Source organism: Camelus dromedarius, chromosome 13 (genome assembly GCF_036321535.1).
Source record: "Camelus dromedarius isolate mCamDro1 chromosome 13, mCamDro1.pat, whole genome shotgun sequence".
Lineage (NCBI taxonomy): Eukaryota > Metazoa > Chordata > Mammalia > Artiodactyla > Camelidae > Camelus > Camelus dromedarius.
Window position 1 is genome coordinate 4,022,584 of NC_087448.1, and position 20,974 is coordinate 4,043,557.

Sequence of the window (20,974 nt, forward strand, 5' to 3'; positions counted from 1 at the left end):
GTGTGCTGCGTCATTAAAGCCACGTCCAGGGAGGCAGGGGCTCAGTATTGCAGGCGACTGTGAACTTGCTCGGGCCCAGCTCCCACTTTATGACCCGTGGCTCAGCGGGACGACCTGGGGGACCTTTCTTCTGAAATGCTGCCCCCCACCCAGGACTCGGGGACCCAGACACCGCGTGTTGCCATCACTTTCCATTTAGGCTCAGAAGAGTCGCGGCTACGCAGAGCCCAGCAAAAAGGGCCAGCCGGGGTTCCACTCATTGGCTCCTCCCATCTCTCTGTCACTCATTTTCTTCGTCTGTGAAATAGTTCCCAAACACAACTCAAAGGTTTCATGGGGAAAAATAACAAAGGAAAAAATGCTTTTGGAGGGAATAAAAAAAAAAAAAAAGAACATAACTACTAAATAGAAACAAGCTCATAAACATAGAATACAAACTTGCGGTTGCCAAGGGGGCGGTGGGTGGGAAGGGGCAGACTGGGAATTCAAAATTTGTAGATACTGACAGGCATATATAGAATAAGATAAACAAGATTATACTGTACAGCACAGGGAAATGTATACAAGATCTTGTGGTAGCTCACAGTGGAAAAAAATGTGACAATGAATATATGTATGTTCATGTATAACTGAAAAATTGTGCTCTACACTGGAATTTGACACAACATTGTAAAATGACTATAACTCAATTAAAAAAAATAAAAAATAAAAAAAAATTTTATAAAGAGAGAAAGAGAAGATTGTTATCCAACTATTCAGTAAAAACGTCACTCTTATTTAGGTCAATTTTCATCATCTGCTCTTCCTTTTCTACCCTGTAACGTGAGAGTATTTCCTGTTGACTCTACAACGGGCCGCTGTCGGGCAACGCGGTTGTTCAGTCAGCCGTCCTTCCCAAGGGGCAGGAAATGGGGTGAGGTGTCCTCCACGGGTGTAGTTACCTGGAAAACGAGCTGCTTCCCCAGAGAGGCGCAGCCTCCGGCAGAGGTGGGGTCCACGAAGCTTAGCTATCCATGTGTCTGCAGAGGCCTGAAACGTGCATTTGTTCCTGTCCAACGCCACTGTTTAGCATCGACAATCATGTCTACTGTTCAGGGACACTGAGAAAAGGGACGACGCGATGCTTCTCTCCACAGGAGAAGCGAAGTCGCTGTAACAGAGATTTCTGACTTTCCTTACAGACGGAGTTCTTATGGGGAGAAGACAGGTGTATTCATTTTTCATCACGTACTTCTATTTGAAAATCCTTTAGGACTTTAAAAACTTAATCACCTTGTCTCTTTGGGTTTGTGCCAAAACCTTGAAATTTCTCAACCCCTTTCCCTCAAAAATTGTAAAATGGCAGCGCTGGGAAGGATCTAAGAGCACTTTCCTTGCACAAGGGTCCTCCTCTCGCTGTATTGGCAGGAGTTACCCAGACTCTATCGGAATTTTTCCCGTTACGGGGAGCTCGGTACCTGGCAAGGCAGCCTGGTGCATTTGTCTGCATCTCGTCTGGGACAAAAGCACCTCTTCGCACAAGGACAGCCTACCTGTCTGTGTTCTCTCTGGTCTGTACCCTCTGGTTTCACATTAAGAAAAGCTATTGACATCAGCCCAGAGCGGCTTCTTCAGATACTGATGACAATAGTTAGCACTTCACCCTTTCTTCTTCTGCTCACCCTGCTTTCTGGCTTCGTGCATTCCTAGAACTAAATTGTAGAAAATGTTGAAGACTCAAATAAGGGATCTTCCATTGCATTTCAAAAGTCTAGGACTTAAGTCCTAAGAACTAATGATACAGTGGAGGCCGCTGGGACAGCTGGTTGTAGCCCCGCGGAAGGTCCAGGATTCTGCCCGTGGCTCTGCAAATCATGGCCGCTTTTCTTCATAACCACTGCCTGATGTTTATAAAAACGGCTTGGATGACTTACTAGTGTTTTAAGTCAAAAAACCTGCAAAGGAAGTATAGATGAAAAAGCATTTAGGGACCAGAATAAAAGTGGCCCCATTTCAACTGGGCGATGCTAAGGAGGCTGCTTGGAAAGAAGACAGATGTGTATGGACCCCAGGAGGCTTCCGTACGCGGCGTCCCATTGTCTGTGGGAGAGGAGCCTGTTTCCTAGGCTCGAGTTTATACGTCCAGCACGTGACTTGCTCTTCAAAACCATTTTACTTTGAATCATTGTGCAAAAATAAGCTGTGAGGTGAAAGAACACAGTTTGACCCATAAAAATACCTGTGATTTCTGGAATTACCCACGGGTACTCCCTGAGGGCAAAGAGATACCTGGAGTCTTTCGAATCCCAGAAATAAGCAGAATGAGATTTTTCCTTAAAAGAGAATTTTATTGTTGTTAGATCTGTATATATAAATATACTCAACTTCCTCTAGTACCAAAAAAAGGAAGTCTAAAGCAGGAACCACAAAATAGACACTGACTATTCTTACATTATAGCTCTGTTTACATCCTAAGTGTCATGCATCCCATTACACGTTATGGCGTGCTGCACAAATACCAGTGGTATTTTGAAAAGCGTCCTCAGCTCCCCGAAGCACGGCTGGGAACCCGCTGCTGTTCTCTTTCTCTGCCGCTCCTGCTTTCAGCCTCTTTCTGACAGAGTGAAGGCCCCGCCACCCCTACCACCACATCTCCATCCACACGCCCCATGCCGTTTCTGGTTGAAATTTAAGAAGTCTTCAGGGTTTCCTCAGCTATTGTAGTGTTATTTCTAGTGCAATTTCTAATGTACATTTTTATGTTAAGACCTATTCAAAAGACCTATAAGAATACTAGTTATTTGGATATTTTCCTATCTGGTCATATGGTGATTATAAACCATTGACGACAGCAGGTAAAATTATGTTTAGCTATCTAAAATTATATCTGAATTTCACCTGTATCTCATTTTACCCCGACTGAGGCACCTTGATTGAAGAATCAAACTTCACTTTGATCAAATGAGTAGTTATTCATAAAAAGTCAATGCAAACTTTCTCCTACCAAATGGGTCCATTAACCAGGTACATGCAATGCAGTGCTGATCACAGATGAATCCGACATCTCTCTTCTGGTTTCTTAAATTCTTCTGAAAAACTGTTTTCAGATTAAACATAGCATAATTATGATGCATGCAGAATTCGGACTCCTGCAGAACATGGATTGTCCAGTTACTTCCATTAGTGATGATTATCCGTGTGCAAAGCGTGACCACTACTTACCATCTGTGTGTGTGCTGAGAATCACATGGGAAGCAAATACTTGTAACTTGCTCAGCACAGAGCGTGGCGTGGCTGAATGCTCGCCGTTATTCTTGGGGTTACTGTCAGGTGTTTGTGATCTCTCTGTGTACGCGTAACTGGAAACCGTTCACTTTTCCAAGTAGGATGTAGGCGACAAAGTCTTCCCTGAGGAGTATTAACCCTAGATACAGGCGATCAGAAGCCAGCGGAGCCACGGGCCGGGGACGCCTAAGTCACAACGGCATGGACAGCCGCTGGGGGAAACTCTGTCACTGGGTTATTTGGACTTAGGCTCAGTTTGTTCCCTTATTGTAGAATAGGGTATTTTTTCAACATTTACTTTCCTAAATACCTATCAATCACAAAGAGACAATTGAAATCACAATCCTTTTACATTTTATTAAATTAAACAAACACTTAACAAATACTCATGTAGACCCCAGGTCCAAGTTGTGGCTCTGATGAGGTTTCCTTCCTCGTGCTCCTGACGAATACAAGACTTACAGAGTGTGGGTTGGGTGTTTCTGGGCTTTCGGACGATGAGACATTTCATGTATCTGATGTGAGTCATGAATTTAATGCCCACCCTACGCGTTCGGTGCCCTGGAGTTCAAGCTCCAACCAGCAGCCTGTCCGCACCGCCCGCTGGGGCGTCTTTGTAGGGGACTCAGCGCCATCTAGTGCCCCCGGGGAGAACAGCTGGTGGTCTGCGCAGCTCCCCGCCGCACCCTGCAGTAAATAACCACAGGGTATCCACAGCGTTACTTCCTTCCTTGTACATCACTGGATTCCGAAAACCTCAGCTCTTGCATAACTCCACTGTTTTTCACACGAGTTACATCCAAACAAACGCCATATTACCTTTTGCCTTCTCGCAAGGGCTCAATCCAGGAACATTTGGCTCCAATGCAAAGACATCACTTGCCGCTGGCGTTGGGTGAATATGCTTTCTGCAAGGGCCGGCGAGTTTTCTTAGGAGCCACTTGAAGCCGCAGCGGGCTTCTCGCAGTACAGCCTGTCCTTTACTAGCCAGAACTGTTGTCATCTCGCCCTATTTTTGATTCTTCTCTTTTTCAGATTGTCTACAAAGCCTGGCTGTGTTCCCAGTACTTTGAAGTCGCCCAGCTTAACTGCAGAAAGACAATTCCTTGCAAGCAATACTGTTTGGAGGTTCAGACGAGGTGTCCGTTCATACTGCCCGACAATGATGAAGTGATCTACGGGGGACTGTCCAGTTTCATCTGTACAGGTACAGTGCAGGGCGGCTTTGGCCCCCAGCCGCTCGCGGGGGGCTTGCTCTCCTGCGGGCTGCTTGTCTGCTGGGTTGGTTCCCTCCACTGATGTAGCCCTGAAGATGCTGTTAGGAGTTTTCCACGCTGCCCCTCACAGATGTCCTGAAAGGCCCCTGAGACTGATGTGCAAATGCCACGTTGCGTGTTGTCTACGTGTGATCACAATTGTTAACTTTGTAAAAGGCTAATTCCGAGGACAAGATTTCAGCAATCATTAGATTTGCTTCGATTCGCTTAGAGTTGGTCAGGTTCTACCTGCCTCATCTTTGTATTGACCTAAGAACAGATGACGTGGTAAGAACAGTAAAATTGTGTCTCTTCTTCAGATCGGTCACAAGCTTATGTCCCAAGTCCATCTTCTGAGAAGTGCCGTGTACCTTTATCTTAAATAAGTATCAGGAGTATAAAGAAATGTCCATCTAAGTTGTTCGTGCATTAGAGCCGCATGTTACGGGCCAATGCAATGTAATCTTATATTTCCTATTAACGATGTTCACTTCCTTCAGCAAATGACTCAGACGGGGCAAAATGTCAGCATTTGGCTTCTGGATGTTTACAAGCATGCATGACACCACTTAGACATAGAATAAGATGTGAGGGGTAAGAGCAGACTGCTTTGAAAATGAATGGTGAGCGGGCCTGGGAGGGCCGTCCCCTTGGCCGTCATGATGTGGTCACCGGAGCTGTGGGTCGGGTTCTCTCGGTGAGAAAGGACTACGTGATGTCCTGGCGACCAGACGGCCTGAGTTATGGCATGTTTAGTTTACAGGCTGTAAGGACAAGATACTCATAAGCGAGAAGGAACATGAAAACCCACTCCTTACACTAGCCTTTGTGAAACCCTTCTAAGCAGAGTGACACATCGAGGTGTCCAACATGAGAAATCACCAGATTCTTTCTAGCTCACTTATTTCCAGGCCGGCCCATTGGCCATACTGTTCTAAGTGATGGCCTCTCCAGGGGCAGTCCAGCAAGGATCTCCCCTCGGAGCCTGCCTCGACCCCGGACGAGTGCTTCCTGGTGGCCCAGCCGCACGGGAGGAGCGTCCGGATGGAGGCTGACAGACACGGCTTTCATCCTGCTTCTCTCATGCCTCCTCTCCGAGCCACCGGCTTCCCCTGAGGCAGTTCATGATAGTGGTTCCCCCTTGCCCATCCGCCGGGAGGGCCACAGACAGGGGAGGAGCCCAGGACACGTTCCTTAGGCACCGGCCGTCTTCCGAGAGGAAGTGATCTGAGGCAGGCAAAGGAACTGGCCAGTTCTTTTTGTTATGCTCTGGGTTGTGCTGAGGTCATTTTTCATACAGTTCCTCTCTACCCGGAGGACAGAGGACGAGCAAAAGAAACAGAGACAGAGAGAAAGGAAGGAAGGAAGGAAGTAAAGGAAGGAAGGAAGGAAGGAAGGAGGGGGGGAGGAAGGGGGGAGGGAGGAATTTATTAACATCTTCTTCCTTTGACTCTGAGCCAAAATTCACCAGCCAGAGGCTATTCATTTATTTGTCTTTCACATAAAACTTTCAATAAAAGGTCATTGAGAAAAGACCTTTGACTCTTGACTTTGGGGCAATGAGATGCCCATGGTTCCAGGACTTTGGAGTAACTTGTGGAATTTTCTGGAGAGGCTGTATTTTTGTTCATTCACACGCATGTAGCTTTGTTCCTGGAGAAGTTCAGTGGCCCCACTCCCCCGCCAGGTTCTCAGAGCAGAAAACAACCTCAGACAAAGGGTGAGGCATTCATCTCCATCTTTCCCTGCTTCTTGGGCCCTTATCTGTTTGTGCAAATCTGAAATACAGGTCTGGATGTCTGTCCCCTTTTCTGTACACTTTCACAGCTGTGGAAGAAGTGAGACCTGGGATTTTGTCTCTTTCTGCACAGCAGGTGCACGAAGTCCATCTTATGGTTTTAATTGTCTTTGAGTGTTTTTAAGTCGGAGTTTTCATAGCCATCACTACATCACTGAGGAAAACAGACAGGAAAAGAGAGATCTGTCACCTGTCAGGTCCAGGGGAAAGGTTAGAAGCTTTCTTGGAGTCTCACAGCTGCATGTTTGTTAACCTGACTCCTCTGTTCCCCACTGTCAGTTGAGTGTCTTTTCTTTTTATTACTTCTCCAAAATGTGCAGAATAAATTCTAAAAGCATCTTAAAAGGAATTTACCAAGTGGGCTGGTCTTAAGCTTGCCTCCAGTAATTCTTCTCTTTAAAAAAAATTAATAAATGGCTTATTTCCATTCTATAGGCTGAAAAATATAATTATTTATCATCAAGAGGGGAAGGGATAGATGGCGTTTCTTTCAAACTCAACCTATTTAATTCTAGTTGTCTCCCTACTAAGGGAGATACACCCAGTTCACAGCTTCCAGAAGGGGAGGGGGCCCCTCTAAGAGTCAGTCTTGGAGAAGGACTCTTCGCACGGGACTACAAAACTCCGTCTTCCAGATGCCACCTAAGTGAGGGTCAGTTTTGTTCCAGGTGCTTCTCCCTGTAACGGTGTAAGGTTGGCTTTTTTTCTAGAGTCCTCTGTGTCCAGTCTTTCTGAGACTGCAATTGCAGGACCCCAATTCCTCCTGTCACGTAGGCTTTTATTAGACACGTACCGATGCTTGAAACTCCTGTCATCCACCAGAAAAAGTGCATCTTGGCCCCTTGGAATCAGTGAACCAATTAGAAGGTTCAGAACACACAAAGTTTATTTAAATCAAGAGTTATTTAAAATGTTGAAAACAGTTATTAGATTCAACCTGTAGTGCGTCATTTCTTCAGGATGCTTACATTACTTACCCTATGTGGGGATATTTTAAATACCTGTTTTTTTATCGTCTACTGCTGTGGTCCTCAGCAAGCCGGCGGCTCATCTGAAAGAACGAAATGTCTGAGCGTGATGCCCGTTGCTGCACATTGGCTTCGACTGAGGCTGTTAAAGCAGCGCCAAGACCGAGCTTTCTAACCACAGAACTAGAGGAAGGAAGCGCCTCGCTGTGTGGCGAGTTCTGCCTCCGTCTTAAGAGATGGAGGAGAGACACGTCGCCCTGGATCGCCCTTGGTTTTTCTGTTAGAGAATAGAGCTGACACATTACCGAAGGAGTGTTTGAGAAGTTAATTAGGGAGAAATTCGGAGATGCTGGCGGGGTGAGGCTGTCACTGGATGTCAGGCTTTATTGAGTTAAAACTTTTCAAGGTGGGTCCTTCCTCAAGCTGGGTTCACACCCTAGGCTGCTGGTTTAGAGGCTGTTTCTTCATCTTCAAAGTGACGGGGTGGAGTTATTCATGGATTCTCCTCTGTCAACCCGTCATTGTGGTAATTCCCCCTCCCCGCCCCCCCCCCCCCGCACACTCCCCCGCCTTCTTCTCGAAACCCCTAGAGAAACCCTTGATTGCTTACCTGGGATGGTGAACCAACATTAGCAAAACAGAAGGAGCCGGTCCCGCAGGCCGCGGGCGCCACGGTAACAAGCATTATGAAAACTGCCACTTGATTGATGGATGAGAGAGACTCGACAGGGTTTGCTGCTGTTTTTTTCATAGACAAATTACTGAAAGAAAGAAAAAAGTAAGAGTCGATCTGCTGGGGATTACTGACAATGGAGATAAAACATATTTTGAGAATTCTGTGTAAATTCCGCCTTTCATTTTTCAGCTGTGACAAGGATAAGGTTATGTTTCCGCCTCTCGGGAAAACACCGTGGGCTGATGCTGGAGACGGTGACAGGCCTGGTGAGGATGCGGTGGAGGACGGCGCCCCCTGGTGGCGCAGCTGTGCCACCGCAGGGGGCCCAAAGCGGATTACTGCCTGCAGGCGAGGATGGGAGAAAATACTTTGATATGCATATTGATCAAATCAGAAAGGAATTTTTAAAGCTGTTTCATGTCATTCACATGAAAGAGTTCACAACAGTGAAAAAAACATTACCCGAGTCGTGTTCTGAGAGGACTGGGGCGTTGATAAAGATTTTTAGAAAGATAACAGATTTTCTCACTAATGGAGTATTTTAGTAGAAAATTCTGCTGCCCATAGATTTTAATTTGGACATCTATGGTATTTCTAATTTCTGTACTTTCTCCAATGTGTGGATATGTTTCATTCTTTTCTAAAAGGAAAAAAAATTTTCTTAGAAGAAAAAATAATTTTCCATTCTTTTCAAGGTTTTTGTTTTGTTTTGTTTTTTCTGAAAGAAGAGTAATGAAATACCACTTCAGGGGGGAGGGTAGAGCTCAGTGGTAGAGCACTTAGCATGCATGAGGTCCTGGGTTCAATCCCCAGTACTTCCACTAAAAAAACATAAACCTAATTACCTCTCCCCGCCAAAAAAAAAGAAAAGAAAAGAAATACCACTTCAGTTATAGCACCATATGAATCCATACAAAGTCTTTCAATAAAAATGAAAAATTTAGGCCCAAAGAGAAATGGGAGGGAAGACTATGATGAGAGTAAAATAAGAAATATGAAAATAAGTTATGTTTTAAACCTTAAGTGAACTATAGTAACATCACGTGTTTGGGACGGCGTCTTCCACTAAAACACCGTGCTTTTTGAGGCTTATTAAATTCATATACGTAGATCCGAGTTCAGGTCCTCGTGTTTAAGACCGTCTTCCCCAGCTTCCCCCTCCGTGTGCTTCCCCCTCCGTAAGTTCAAGTTTGCCCTGAGCAAGGGACCGACGCAGGGAAGAGCCTGGAGTCGAAGTTAGGATGTGTGCATTCTGCCAGTAGCTGTGAATTTTGGAAAGTCACTCTCACTGGGTCTCCGTTTCCTCGTCTCACAAGCGGCGGACGGAGCCGGGTCTCCCCTGCGCGCTGGCTCCTCTCGTGGAGGATGCAGCCGGGGGGTGAGGGCGCAGGGCCCCCTCTGGGGACGGCGGGGCCCAGGCCGGGCGGCGTGGATGATCCGGAGTCGAGTCGTCCTCCCCGGTCAGGCAGATGTTAAATTAAAATTTCAGAGAGCTTCTCCAGAGCTAGGGGGACGGTGGAATGTACCCCATCCTGCAGGTTCCCCGGAAGCCCTCCTGACTGTTGAGACTCAGAAGTGCTTACGACTGACACGGTCACACTCAAAGCAGTAGAACAAAGGAAGAGTTTTAATTCCGGAACTTCGATCTAGGAAGGAGACCTCTGGGCAAAGAGGGGTTTCCCAGAACAGGTGCGATCTTGTTCAGCGAAGGCGTTTCTCGCTCTGTCTGCGGTTAAGCGCCTCTGTGAAGCGCGCATCCCCACCTTGCAGCTGCTCTGGGCGCTGAACCGCTTTGGACACTGCGATTGTCTCACGTGACTGTAGCTTCGGTCACTTTTAGAACAAGCCTGAATTACACACGTCACCTAGTCTGATTCTGCTTCTATGCGGGATTAAGCAGAGCCGACCCCTCCGCTAGCCTGTTCCTGCAGGAATGAGAAGCGATCTCTATTTCCCGGCTGTTAGTCCAGTGTCGGGGTCACTCCCCCAGTGGAAACGGCCAGTCGGTCCGTCCTGAAATCAGCCTGTAAGCAAAGGCGTCCTTTCTGCCGTCCAGCTGGAGAAGGTCCCTCCGCAGGGGAAACAGAAGATGGACACACAGCTTGTGGCCTGTGCAGTGCCGTTTCCAACAGTTCAATAAACAGGCCTGATTTCACATTAAAAACGAACACGAGGCGTAGTTCCTGCCTCGACCGTCCTTTCCAGCGAAGGAAAGAGCTGCCCGGCACCCTTCTCGGCAAAGCCTTGCGCTCCGAAGGCTGCGCCCTCGGTCAGATGGGTTGGCGAGTTTCTCAGACCGCGCGCGCGCAGACCTACAAGTACTTGAGTGTGAAGGGAAAAGACAAGGACGCAAGGTCCCTGAGACGTTTGCCTGGAGCATTGTGAACCTAAGGGACCTTCTGCCTCGTGTCTGGCATGTTTGAGTCCCATGAGGAAATAACGTGTTCCATAGATTTTAAAAAGGCAAATGAACCATGTTTCTCGATTTTGAAATCTTGTCCTTCTGGTCGTTTGACTTGACACAACTGGGTGAGATGGTTATTGCTTGTCGTAATTTCTGCGGTATCAGATCATCGTGTTTACTCTTGATATTTAATGGGAAATTTTCTTCAGATCAGTAAAATTTAGAAGCTCTGTTTTTATACCCATGATGCCATCACTGTTCAAAACGATTTTAACATTTTCTTTGGCAATAATTTTCACACTCTGCAGCATCCTCTTTGTGCTTTGAGAGGTTTATCCAAATGTGTTTGTTGTTTATGGCTGTATCCCCAGCATCTTTAAAGGTGTTTGACACAGTTTGTGCTCAAATAACAAATGAATTCATTGATGAGGAACAACTCAGAGGAATCTGTGGTGGTCCCTGTTGTGAGGAAGAAGAGGCCGTCCAAGGTGGGGAGGAGCCCCAGGAGGGCGGGGGGGGGGGGGTAGGTGAACCCCTGCAGGGCCAGCAGGTGTCTCCTGTCTGCCAGCAGCATTATGATGATTCCAGAAAGGGGGCTGACTGGTAGGTGCACTGCAGAACACAAAATGTTCCCCCCATCAGAGTCAAAAAGAATATCAGTATTTCCTTTGAAAGCCGTCTGTGCGTCACATTCTGCACTCCTGTCACAGGCAGCGTAAATACTCACATTGAACGTTCAGACCTCACGCACCGCGCTCACCCTCCTGGGATCCTGGGACTTTAAAACAGAGCCTAATAAATGATGACAGCTCCTTTAGGGAATTTACATCTTGAATGGGCCCCCAAACTGGGTGGCATGGTTCAGTTGTCCCCCTCCCCCATTCATATGTTGAAGTCCTAACACCCGTGTCTCAGAAAGTGATCTTATAGGAAAGTAGGGTCTTTGTGGAGGCAATCAAGTTGAAAGGAAGTCCTCAGGGCGGGCCCTAATCCATCACCACGAGTGGATGTGTTCATTTGCGAGGCTGTCGTAACAAGACACCGAGGCGGGTGGTTTAAACAGCAGAAATCTGCTGTCCCACAGTTTTGAAGGCCAGAAGACCAAGGTCAAGGTGCTGGCGAGTCTCGTTTCTCTGGAGGCCTCTCTCCGTGGGCCACCTTCTGGCTGTGTCTTCACGTGGCCTTCCCTTCCTGGGTGCACCCCAGGGGTCTTCTTGTGTGCCCAAATTTCCTCTTTTCATAAGAAATCACGTTGAATTAGGGCCCACTCTAAGGACCTCACTTTAATTTAATCACCTCTTTCAAAGCCCCGTCTCCAAATACGGCCACATTTGGAGATGCTGGAAGTCAGAGCGAAACCTGTCACTTCATCTCACAGCAGGGTTGCAGAAAGGGGACATTTGGACCCACAAACATGCACAGAGGAAACACACTGTAGAGAGACACAGGCCAAACTCCGTCCCCTGGCCCCCTGCCAGCACTGTGGTCTCGGACCAATGCAGTAAGGCGTGCATTTCCGGTGTCGCAGCCGCCCCATCGCTGGCACTTGGTTAGGGCAGCTCTGAGGAGCGCCTGGCAACTGTGTAAGAGAACAGATACAGCCCGTGTTGTTTGTTCAAGAACAGAATAATGTCTCACCCTTCTAGGAAGACAGATTTTGCCTACTTCAAAAGTTCTAGAGGATTAGAGGAGAGAAAGCAATAAAAAGGAATTATAAAGGCAAAGAAAGAGCTCAGCCAAGAGGCTTTGGAGGGTAGTAATTATGCAGAGAGAGTCATGGCAAAGAGGCAAGTACTCACCATTAAAGATCGTTTTTAATTGTAAAATCAAATTATTTTCATAAATTTCATGAAGCTCTTTTGCAGGAATTTAGAACCACGTCCAGTCTGCAGAGCTGCTGTGTGCGCTGTGTGTGTGCATTCCTGGCTTAATAATTAGAAGATTTTTAAACATGAATCTGAAAACTTTTCATCTCAGGAAACTGCAGTTAGTGAATTTTTATTTTGGAAAATCTAGCCACTTTCTGTACTGTCTGCTCAGCGTTGCTATGAACCTAAAACAGATCTTAAAAAAGTAAATCCTATAGGGGAGTAAAGTCTAGCCAAATCTGCTTTCTGTCTCGAGATAAATTGTCTTCCATTTGGAGGTGTGTTTGTTCTCACCCACTCTTGCGGTGTTGGAAGGAAGTACAGACTAATAACTTTATATAACAGTTTTATGAAATTTGTGGCTAGCTTTCACATTCCATCAGTTAGCACAGAAGAGGCAATTGTGGAAGTGTCATTAGGGAAGCTCCACGCGGAAAGTCAGGGAGCTCTGTCGCTGAAAGGACGTGAGCTGTTGTCCAGCTCTCGATGGCGGGTTCCACGCTGGCTCGGGGGTGCTTGAGTCAGGACAGTTTGGAGGATTGAGGTTTGGACTGTTAACGATTACAGCAATCACCTAGAAAGGTCTGCACGCGTGAAAAAGCAGCCAGGGGCTTTCCCGAGGCGTATTTGTCCAATACGATAGCTCAACAATTAAATCCACAGAAAAGAAAACTGAAGAATAGAGAAATTAAATCTTTTCCCTAAGTTCATAATAAAGTCATCAGTAGAAGCCAAGGCATCTGACTCCCCATCTAGCGTGGTTCACTGTACTTTTCTCTTCCTTTTTGACTCCAGAGGGTCGTAAACTCTTCCTACTTGGATTGTAAAATGCCTGCTGTGCTGGGGAGGAACGTCTAAGTGTAAATGTCTTGGATGTGGGTGACGTCACATTTTCTCCTACACGTTTTATCTCCTGAGGATTCTGCTCTGTGTCCTTTCCCTCTAAATATTTTCTCTTGCATTTTCACTCATTCAGCAAACATTTGCACAAGGCTCATGGCATCCATTTTTTGTTTTTTATTGCTGCCTTAACAAATTGCCAAAAACTTGGTGGCTCAGAACAACACAAACGTATTCCCTCGCAGTTCTGGAGGCCAGAAGCTGGACACAGATCTCACCAGGCTGAAATCACGGCTTTCTCTGGGGGCTGTCGGAGAAGGTCTGGCTCCCGATCGGTCAGGCTGCTGGCAGAATTCAGTTCCCTGCCGCTGCAGGACCGAGGTCCCTGCTTCCCTGCTGGCCATCTGCCACGGAGCGTTCCGGCTTCTGGAAGCTCCCCCGACACACATCCCTTGGCTGTGGTTCTAGTGCTCAGGTTCAAAGGCAGCAATGGAGAAGCAAGTTCTTCAATCACGTCTCTCCTACCCACTGCATTCAGCCCCTCTCTCTGTTTAAGAGCTCGTGTGATTAGATTATTCTCACTTGGATGAACTACCGATTCCAAGGTCAGCTGATTAGCAGCCTTCATGCCGTCTGCGTCCTGAATTCCTTTTTGCCACATTGCAAGATACTCGCCAGTTCTGGGGATTGGGATGCGGACGTCTTTTGGGCTCCATCACTTTGCCGCCTGCATCCCTGACGTACCAGGCATTGTGCGAGATGCTGGTGCTAGAAAGAGGACTGATAGAAGTGGTTTCATAGCCTGAGAAACACACAGTTTTTCAAAACCTGAAAACACAGCAGAAGTAGACGAATTGAATCAATTAGATTGGCGGCATTGCATGTAAAGTATTAACAAATTAGAGAAGGGGGAGGGAACTATTCACTCATCACCATAACGTCTCTGGATGTAAGTATAAGAGAGTGTTTTACTAACCAGGGATTCTTCTCCATTTTCATTTTTTTAAATGAAATAAATTTAAAAATTTTTCTATATTAAAAAATGCTACTAAGAAAACATCAGTACACTTATTTCTGTAGACTTCTGATTCAGTTCCTGAAACTCACTGACTTGGACTTGACAGGTAAAAGGGCGCGCAAAAGCTGTAGGCGCTTGATATTTATTGCCAAAAACTCAGAAAGTTTTTAACAGCATAGATTCTCACCGCCAGTGCGCTCTGCTTCTCATTTCTCACTCCTGTGTGAGCACGGGGCATTATGACGAGGGCTTCTCGAGGTTTTAAGTAAAATCGTACATGTCCTTATTTTTTTCAGCTCACTAAAATACTAGTGTTTGAACTCTTTTACATTGGTCTTTTTATTTCTTTTGTATTGCCTCTTATTAATTTAATACATAATCTTTTTAAATCTTTATTCCTTTACCTTTCTTTCTTCCCTCCTTCCCTCCTTCCTTCTTTCTTCCTTCCTTTCGTCTTCACCCCCTGCACACTTTCCTTTCCCTGCATCATTGTTTCTTATAGGAAACAGCATTGTTAAGGGGGCTGTTTTACTTACACGGAGCAGAAGGTTTGATGTATCAGGCGGAGGGGCCCGAGAAGCCCAACTGCCCAGCACATCAGTTTATCCTGCATTGCCTCGGAGAGATACACACTTCAAAACCTCGTTTTTATTATTCTTCATATCTTCCCAGTTTCATATTTTCTCAATTTACTCTGTGTATCTTTATACATATATGTAGTCAGCATAAAATCAGGTGATATCAAAAATGGAAAGAATCCATGCTTTTGTTATTATAAAAGAACAGATATTCTGTGTCTCCCAAGTAAGAGTCATAATTGGATGCTAAATTACCCCGCCCTGACTAACCCCCAAAAAGAATAATTCCCAGGGACTGTGTCTCTATCACTTTAAATTCCTTCTCTGGCTAGTTAGCAGTCACTGGCAGGTTTCTTTGCATGGTGTTAACACTTTAAGGTCCTGGGTCTTTAACGTCTGGTGTAAACCAGTGATGTCCGTGGGAACAGTCTGGAAGCAAAACAGAGAATTAATCCAAGGTGCCGCTGGACGGCGTGAACCATAATCGTGCCGTCGCACCTGGAACCGTAAACCATTAATATGCCGCTGCCGGGTGCATCCCCCTGTCAAATGGCCCGCCAGAATCTCACTCAGTGGAAACTATGTGTGACTCCAAAACGCAACATTATTTTTAACGAAGAATGCATTCTAATGAGCCGTTTCCTCTGCAAATGGACCCGCAGATAGGCCCCCAAAGGCCTGCCTGCCTGCCTCAGTGTCACCGCTTCCAGTATTTTTGTAACCCCTTTTGAAAATTCTCTTACATTACCTCAATTTCATTTGAATGTCCTACTTCAGATGTTAAACCTGTTGAAGGTAATTCAACTTTGACAAATAAAGATACTTAATCATTCCAGTTAACATCCTGTTCGTTAACTTTTTTTATTGACACTAAAATATTGAGACTAATTTCCTTATCTCGTTTATTAATGATTCCAGAGTATTTGCTGTTCATTGGAGTCAGAGTACTACCAACTAAAATTTTGGCATTTGTTTTGAGTAAAAACATTTTGATGAAAGTCACAGCTTTCACATTTAATGTTTCATAAACTGGTGATCAAATTAGGAAAATAATTTCCCCCAACTCATTGAAAAGAAAGCACATTTTTGAAGTCCGTGTCTGTTTGTGAGGTGTTCACGTGCCTTGAAGCCATTACTGTGTGTCTGTGCAACACAGACGTGCACACAGACGTTGGAATAGCTTTGTATGCGTTCTGTGATTGCACAGCAAGTCTGTTTTCCTTTTTAGAAAGAAAAGCAGGAAATCTTGTTCGTACTCTAAATACACCCGTTGATGGATCAAAGCATTTGCAAACCTGTCTCTTCAATTACAAGTCTCGGTTTTAGATTCTGCAGCCACAGACTGATTTATACAGTTTCCTGTTTTTAAGAATATTTCCTTTGCAGAGTCATAGTTACCAAGGATCTCCAAATTAAAAAAAAAAGACTGGGCAATCTATGAAACCATGACACTGATTTACTGTATGTGAACCCACTGTGCCACTCCACAGAGAAAAGTAGCACAAATTAATAGAAGTGGAACATAACAGGTAATGTTCTTAACGAGGACCATACAATTGTCTTCATGTGGCTCCTTGGGCAACGACGCTGAACTAGCTAGTGTTCCCCACGAAGTCACGGACACGTCCCTGAAAGATCCAGTTTTTTACATTCTCCTGTAATGCAGATTCATAGAACACACTTAAACAAGTTTCTCTGAATTCATGAGATGCACCTCCTGAAATCCCATAAACACTCTTCCCATCTGTGAGAGCAGCCCAAGCAGAAAACTGAAGGCATCTCCTACCAATGGCTGGTTCACAGGGATGGAAGAGAAGGAGCCGTTTGCTCATCGCCTCCTCTGGTAACTTCTACCAGCCCCATTTGGCACAAGTCCTGGTACCTGGTACCTTATCAGCATGGGAAGAGGGCTCTGTCCCACCGGACTCCCCTGCCTTGAGCCCTGTGATGCTCTGACATTTTGTGCAGATGCAAACGGCTTCTCTCCAGTGCGCTGACTCCTCCTCCAGGAACCCATGTGGCTTTCCTCCACCCCATCCTGTGAAGTCTCCATCAAGGCCCCCCTAAAGGGAGTCATTAGGGATGAGCTGAAAAATTAAACGATATATTTTGGTGAGCAAATATTTTCTTTGTTAACGTCTTTACTTTTCTATTTTCTTAGAATAAATTTTTCATAACTAAAAATATCACTGTAACCCCTCTGGGGGAAATAACAATGTAAAATGCGCTAGTTAACAGCGTGTGTTAGTTCCGTTGAGACTGCATTATCCCTGGCTGTAGAAGACAGTCTTTGTCCTTTTAGTAAAATCCTAGAAAAATTTAGGACCCATTGTTGAGGAAATTTTCTGCTGAGCTTAAGACATTTCAAGTGCCTGATTTAGTCCTCAATTTAGCTTGTGGTCTTAAAGAATGAGTGAAGGCTTTGAAGAACTTCTCTGCTGTTTCAATGTGGGCCTTTATTTTAATTTCACTCGGTATGATTTTCAGTTTTTAGAGCAACCTGTAAATGTGCACTTGGCTTTCCACTCTGAGCGGCCATCCATAGCCAGAGTGAGCATCTGTATCCCTTTTGTTCCCGGGTGTGTACTTTTATTTTACTGTTAGCCTGCATCTGTGTGCTAACATATCCAATTTATTCAAACATTCTCTTACAGCTCAGGGTACTAGTGCGTGACCCCTTGGTTCCTTCCCCCTCATTAAACAAATGCTTATTGTTCTTTTGGAGATCGGCAGCTGGCTCGGGGTCACAGTTTCAGGCGGAGTGGTTAGGTGTGGCAGTGACGCGGGCCTTACTCATCATGTGGATCTGATACCTCTGCCACTGCTCCTGTCAAAACAAAAACAAAAACAACAAAAACTAATCTACTTTACATGTATACCCTAATTACTTAAAATTTGCCCTTACTTTAAAAATATACTGTAAAAATTACCAATATATAAATGCTCATGTCTCATTCTTTCTGCAGATGGTCACTATGATTTGGAAATGTTTTTTCGAGATTTCTGAGATTGAGCTCTCATTTTGTCTTGCTTTACCAGCCCAATGAAAAACAATCCTAGAAAATTAGCAAAATCTCGGCAGGTCACTTATTTTATTTTTACCTTAAAAAAGGTAGATACAATGTGGGTGCCTGTGCTAACTTTCTATTTTTTGTAAGTTATTTCTAAATAAATAGTAGGTTGTATTCACAATTAACCTCTACTGTAGTACATATAAAATGAAGGGATATTAAAGGTGAAACGCTAATTTCAAAAACTACTTTTTGCAATACTAAGGTTTTACATGATGGCAAGAAAAATGGTCTTGGTAATGAGTAAACCACTGTATTTGTGTGTGACTTAAATGCGAATGTGGATGTGACTTCTAGTTCGAGCTGGCAAACCAAAACCAAATTCTTACTTCCCACCTGTCTCTAATTCTTATTGAAACTGAAGTAAAAATTGCAAAATGGGATACATCCATAGAAGCTCTAAAATCTAAAAAGTGTTACACAGTTAAAATGGAGACTATTTTTTTTTTAATGTACAGAAGGGAAAAAGGCAGATGCAGGGCTTTGAATAGAGCCACAGTTTAGAACATTCTCCCTCTGGGTTCTCCCTTTTTGAAGCAGAGTGTCTATATAACTATTCATCTATGCCCGTCTCAGCATCCCATGTTGGGAGCAGATAACTTGCCTCTTGGTTTCACAGGTGGAGAGGAATCGCATCCCAGGAAGGATTGTACCCAGAGTCACATCCATACGTGATTCAGGTGATTCAGATCATGAGATTTGAGGATTTGGGACTGATGGGTTAGGGGGGATTTCTGCACTTTGAGTTGATGCTGTATTGGGTGTAGACTCAGGACCGTGGGATAGAGTGAAGATATTTTGCCTGTGACGTGGATGTGAATCCTTGGGGCCAGAGGGTGGAGTGTGTTAGACTGTAATCCCCCAGAAAGATGCCCATGAGCTGATGTCCAGAGCCTGTGAATGCATTAGATGGCAAAAGGGACTTCGTAGATGTGATTCAGGTTATGGACTTGAGATGTGGAGATTATCCTAGATTACCGAGGTGGGTCCCTCTAATCACACGGGCACTGAAATGCACAGAAGGCAGAGTTAGTTGGAAAGACACAATGTAAGATTCACTTGGATGGGGCTGAAGGAGAGGTAAGAGAGATTAGAAGAATGCCATTGCTGGGCTTCCAAGATGGAGAAAGGTGAGCCACGGGATATGGGGAGGGCCTCTGGAAGCTGAGAACAAGCTCAGCCAATAGCACGCAAGGACATCAAAGCCAGGACCCCAGTCCTACAAGCACAGGGAACCACATTCTGCCCACAGACTGAATGAGCTTAGAAGCGAATTCTCCCCTAGAGACTCCAGAAAGGAATTCAGCCCTGCCAGCATCTTGGTCCTGGCCTTATGAACACTGAGCAGAGAAACCAGTCAACCTCCTAGACTGTGACCTACAGAACTGCGAGTGAGTAGAGTATTGTTTGCAGCTACTAGGTTTGTGGTGATTTACATCAACAGGAAACAAACACAATCAGAATTTCCCCTGGCACTGGCCACTAGGGCGCAATGAAGTAATGCCTTCAAAGTTACCAGAAGAAAAAGATTGTGAATCTGGGGTTCTATCCCCAGGCAAAGTGTCGCTCAAGCAGGAGAATGAAGTTCATTTAAATTGAATATGGATACTCTTGAAAGTTTACTTTCTACATATCTCATCTGAAAAATTGTTTGTAGTTCTAGTCTCGTAGAACAGGAGAGTGACACAAGAAAGATGGTCATGGAGGATTTCAGTGTCGCTGGTGGAGCAAAATAAATCATAAGGTAATATCTGTGCATCAGAAATAGCCTGTTCACTCTAGAGCACTGAAGTTGGTCTGGTTATGAAACTGATTTAGCGGCATAGGGATGAGGATATAATATTTTTCTGATTATATGAAAAAACGAAAGACAACTGGGACTTCAGAGAAAATGCTCAAGAAGGTCGTGAGCCACATATTAAGCTACTTAAATTTATCATGATTTTCATGAGTTGATAAAGTATAAAAAGTAATCCTCTATTTTGCCTGGTATTTAAAATCCTTTGAACGATACTACTGTAATGAAATGGAAGTAAATGAACCCCAAGCGTTGTTTTCTTTCACTTTCACTTTTCAAAATTAACATACAGAATAAAAACATGTAGGAAAATGTAACCATAGTTTAGAACAAAAGCAATGGCTGGCCAAATCTGGAGACTGATGGGGTAAAGCACTCACTCAACTTTTTCAGTTGAGGACAGCTAGATAGGATCTAAAATCACTGGATTGAGAAATAGACGTATGAATAGAGTGTACAGAGTTAAGAAAGTAATTGCTCCCAATATAAAAACAAACAAAAAAGCAAAACCAAAACCCATCAAAGTCATACTAGACTCTGCACGGCCCCTCCCAGCACCCTGCCAACGGCCTTATCTTAAGTCTTTTAAAACTCTGTTTCCAAACAGGGTCACCTTCTAAGGTATTAAGATTTAGGTCTTTAAGATACATTTTTGGGAGAGCTAATTCAACTTTTAACATACAGAAAATTAAATATGGAACCTAATAAAATATACTTTATATAAAAGAAGGAAGACAGGGCTTGAGAGGCAGAATGGTAACATATATTTGAGAAGAGTTACTACAAAGGTAATGTTAGACAGCGTCTGTTCTCAATCAGTTTCAAAACATGGAGACCCTTTAAAACAAGAGAAGAGTGAAAAGGGAATCTGGCTGGGAAGCAGGCATACATAACAATACATCTGAATTAAAATATAGATATTGCAGAGCAACAAAAAATTGCAAATATAGTATACATGTCGAGGATCATGGTTGACTGGCATAAGCACAGTGGAGGGTAAGTGTGAAGAGGGCAGAGCTGAAGCGCAGGGCGCAGACCAGGACAGGAAACGTGGTGAGAGGGGACGTGATAAATTGAAAACACGCAAGACACAGGAAACTAAAGGAGAGAAAGACAATTAGAGAATGAATAGGAAAACTGTTTCCTGACCTCAGAAACACTCTTCTTGGCAGATTAAAGTGATTCTCCGCATTTTGGCAAAATTAAAGAAATTAGATCAAATTCCAAACATTCCTGAATTTTGAGAATGAAGGAAGTTCCTACAAGCTCCAAGGTGGAAAATACCCTATTTGACCAGGAAGGAGGACGCTGACTTCAGCGGTCTTCTTTCACGGAGGGTGAACTGGCACGCACAGCTGTGCTCGCTCCCTGGGGAGCTCCCTCTGGGAGTGGCCGGTGAGACTGGCGTGGGCAACCAAAGCAAGCCGCAGTGCGC

At 44.8% G+C, this 20,974-nt stretch overlaps 1 protein-coding gene across 1 annotated transcript in view; it reads left to right on the plus strand.

Moving 5' to 3' along the window:
- The window catches only part of NALF1 (NALCN channel auxiliary factor 1), a 536,571-nt gene that overhangs the window by 506,596 nt on the left and 9,001 nt on the right, over positions 1 to 20,974 (plus strand). Inside the window, exon 2 of the mRNA XM_031466303.2 lies at positions 4,300 to 4,471. Coding sequence (XP_031322163.1) covers positions 4,300 to 4,471 — 172 coding nt within the window. The remainder of the gene's footprint in view (positions 1 to 4,299; positions 4,472 to 20,974) is intronic.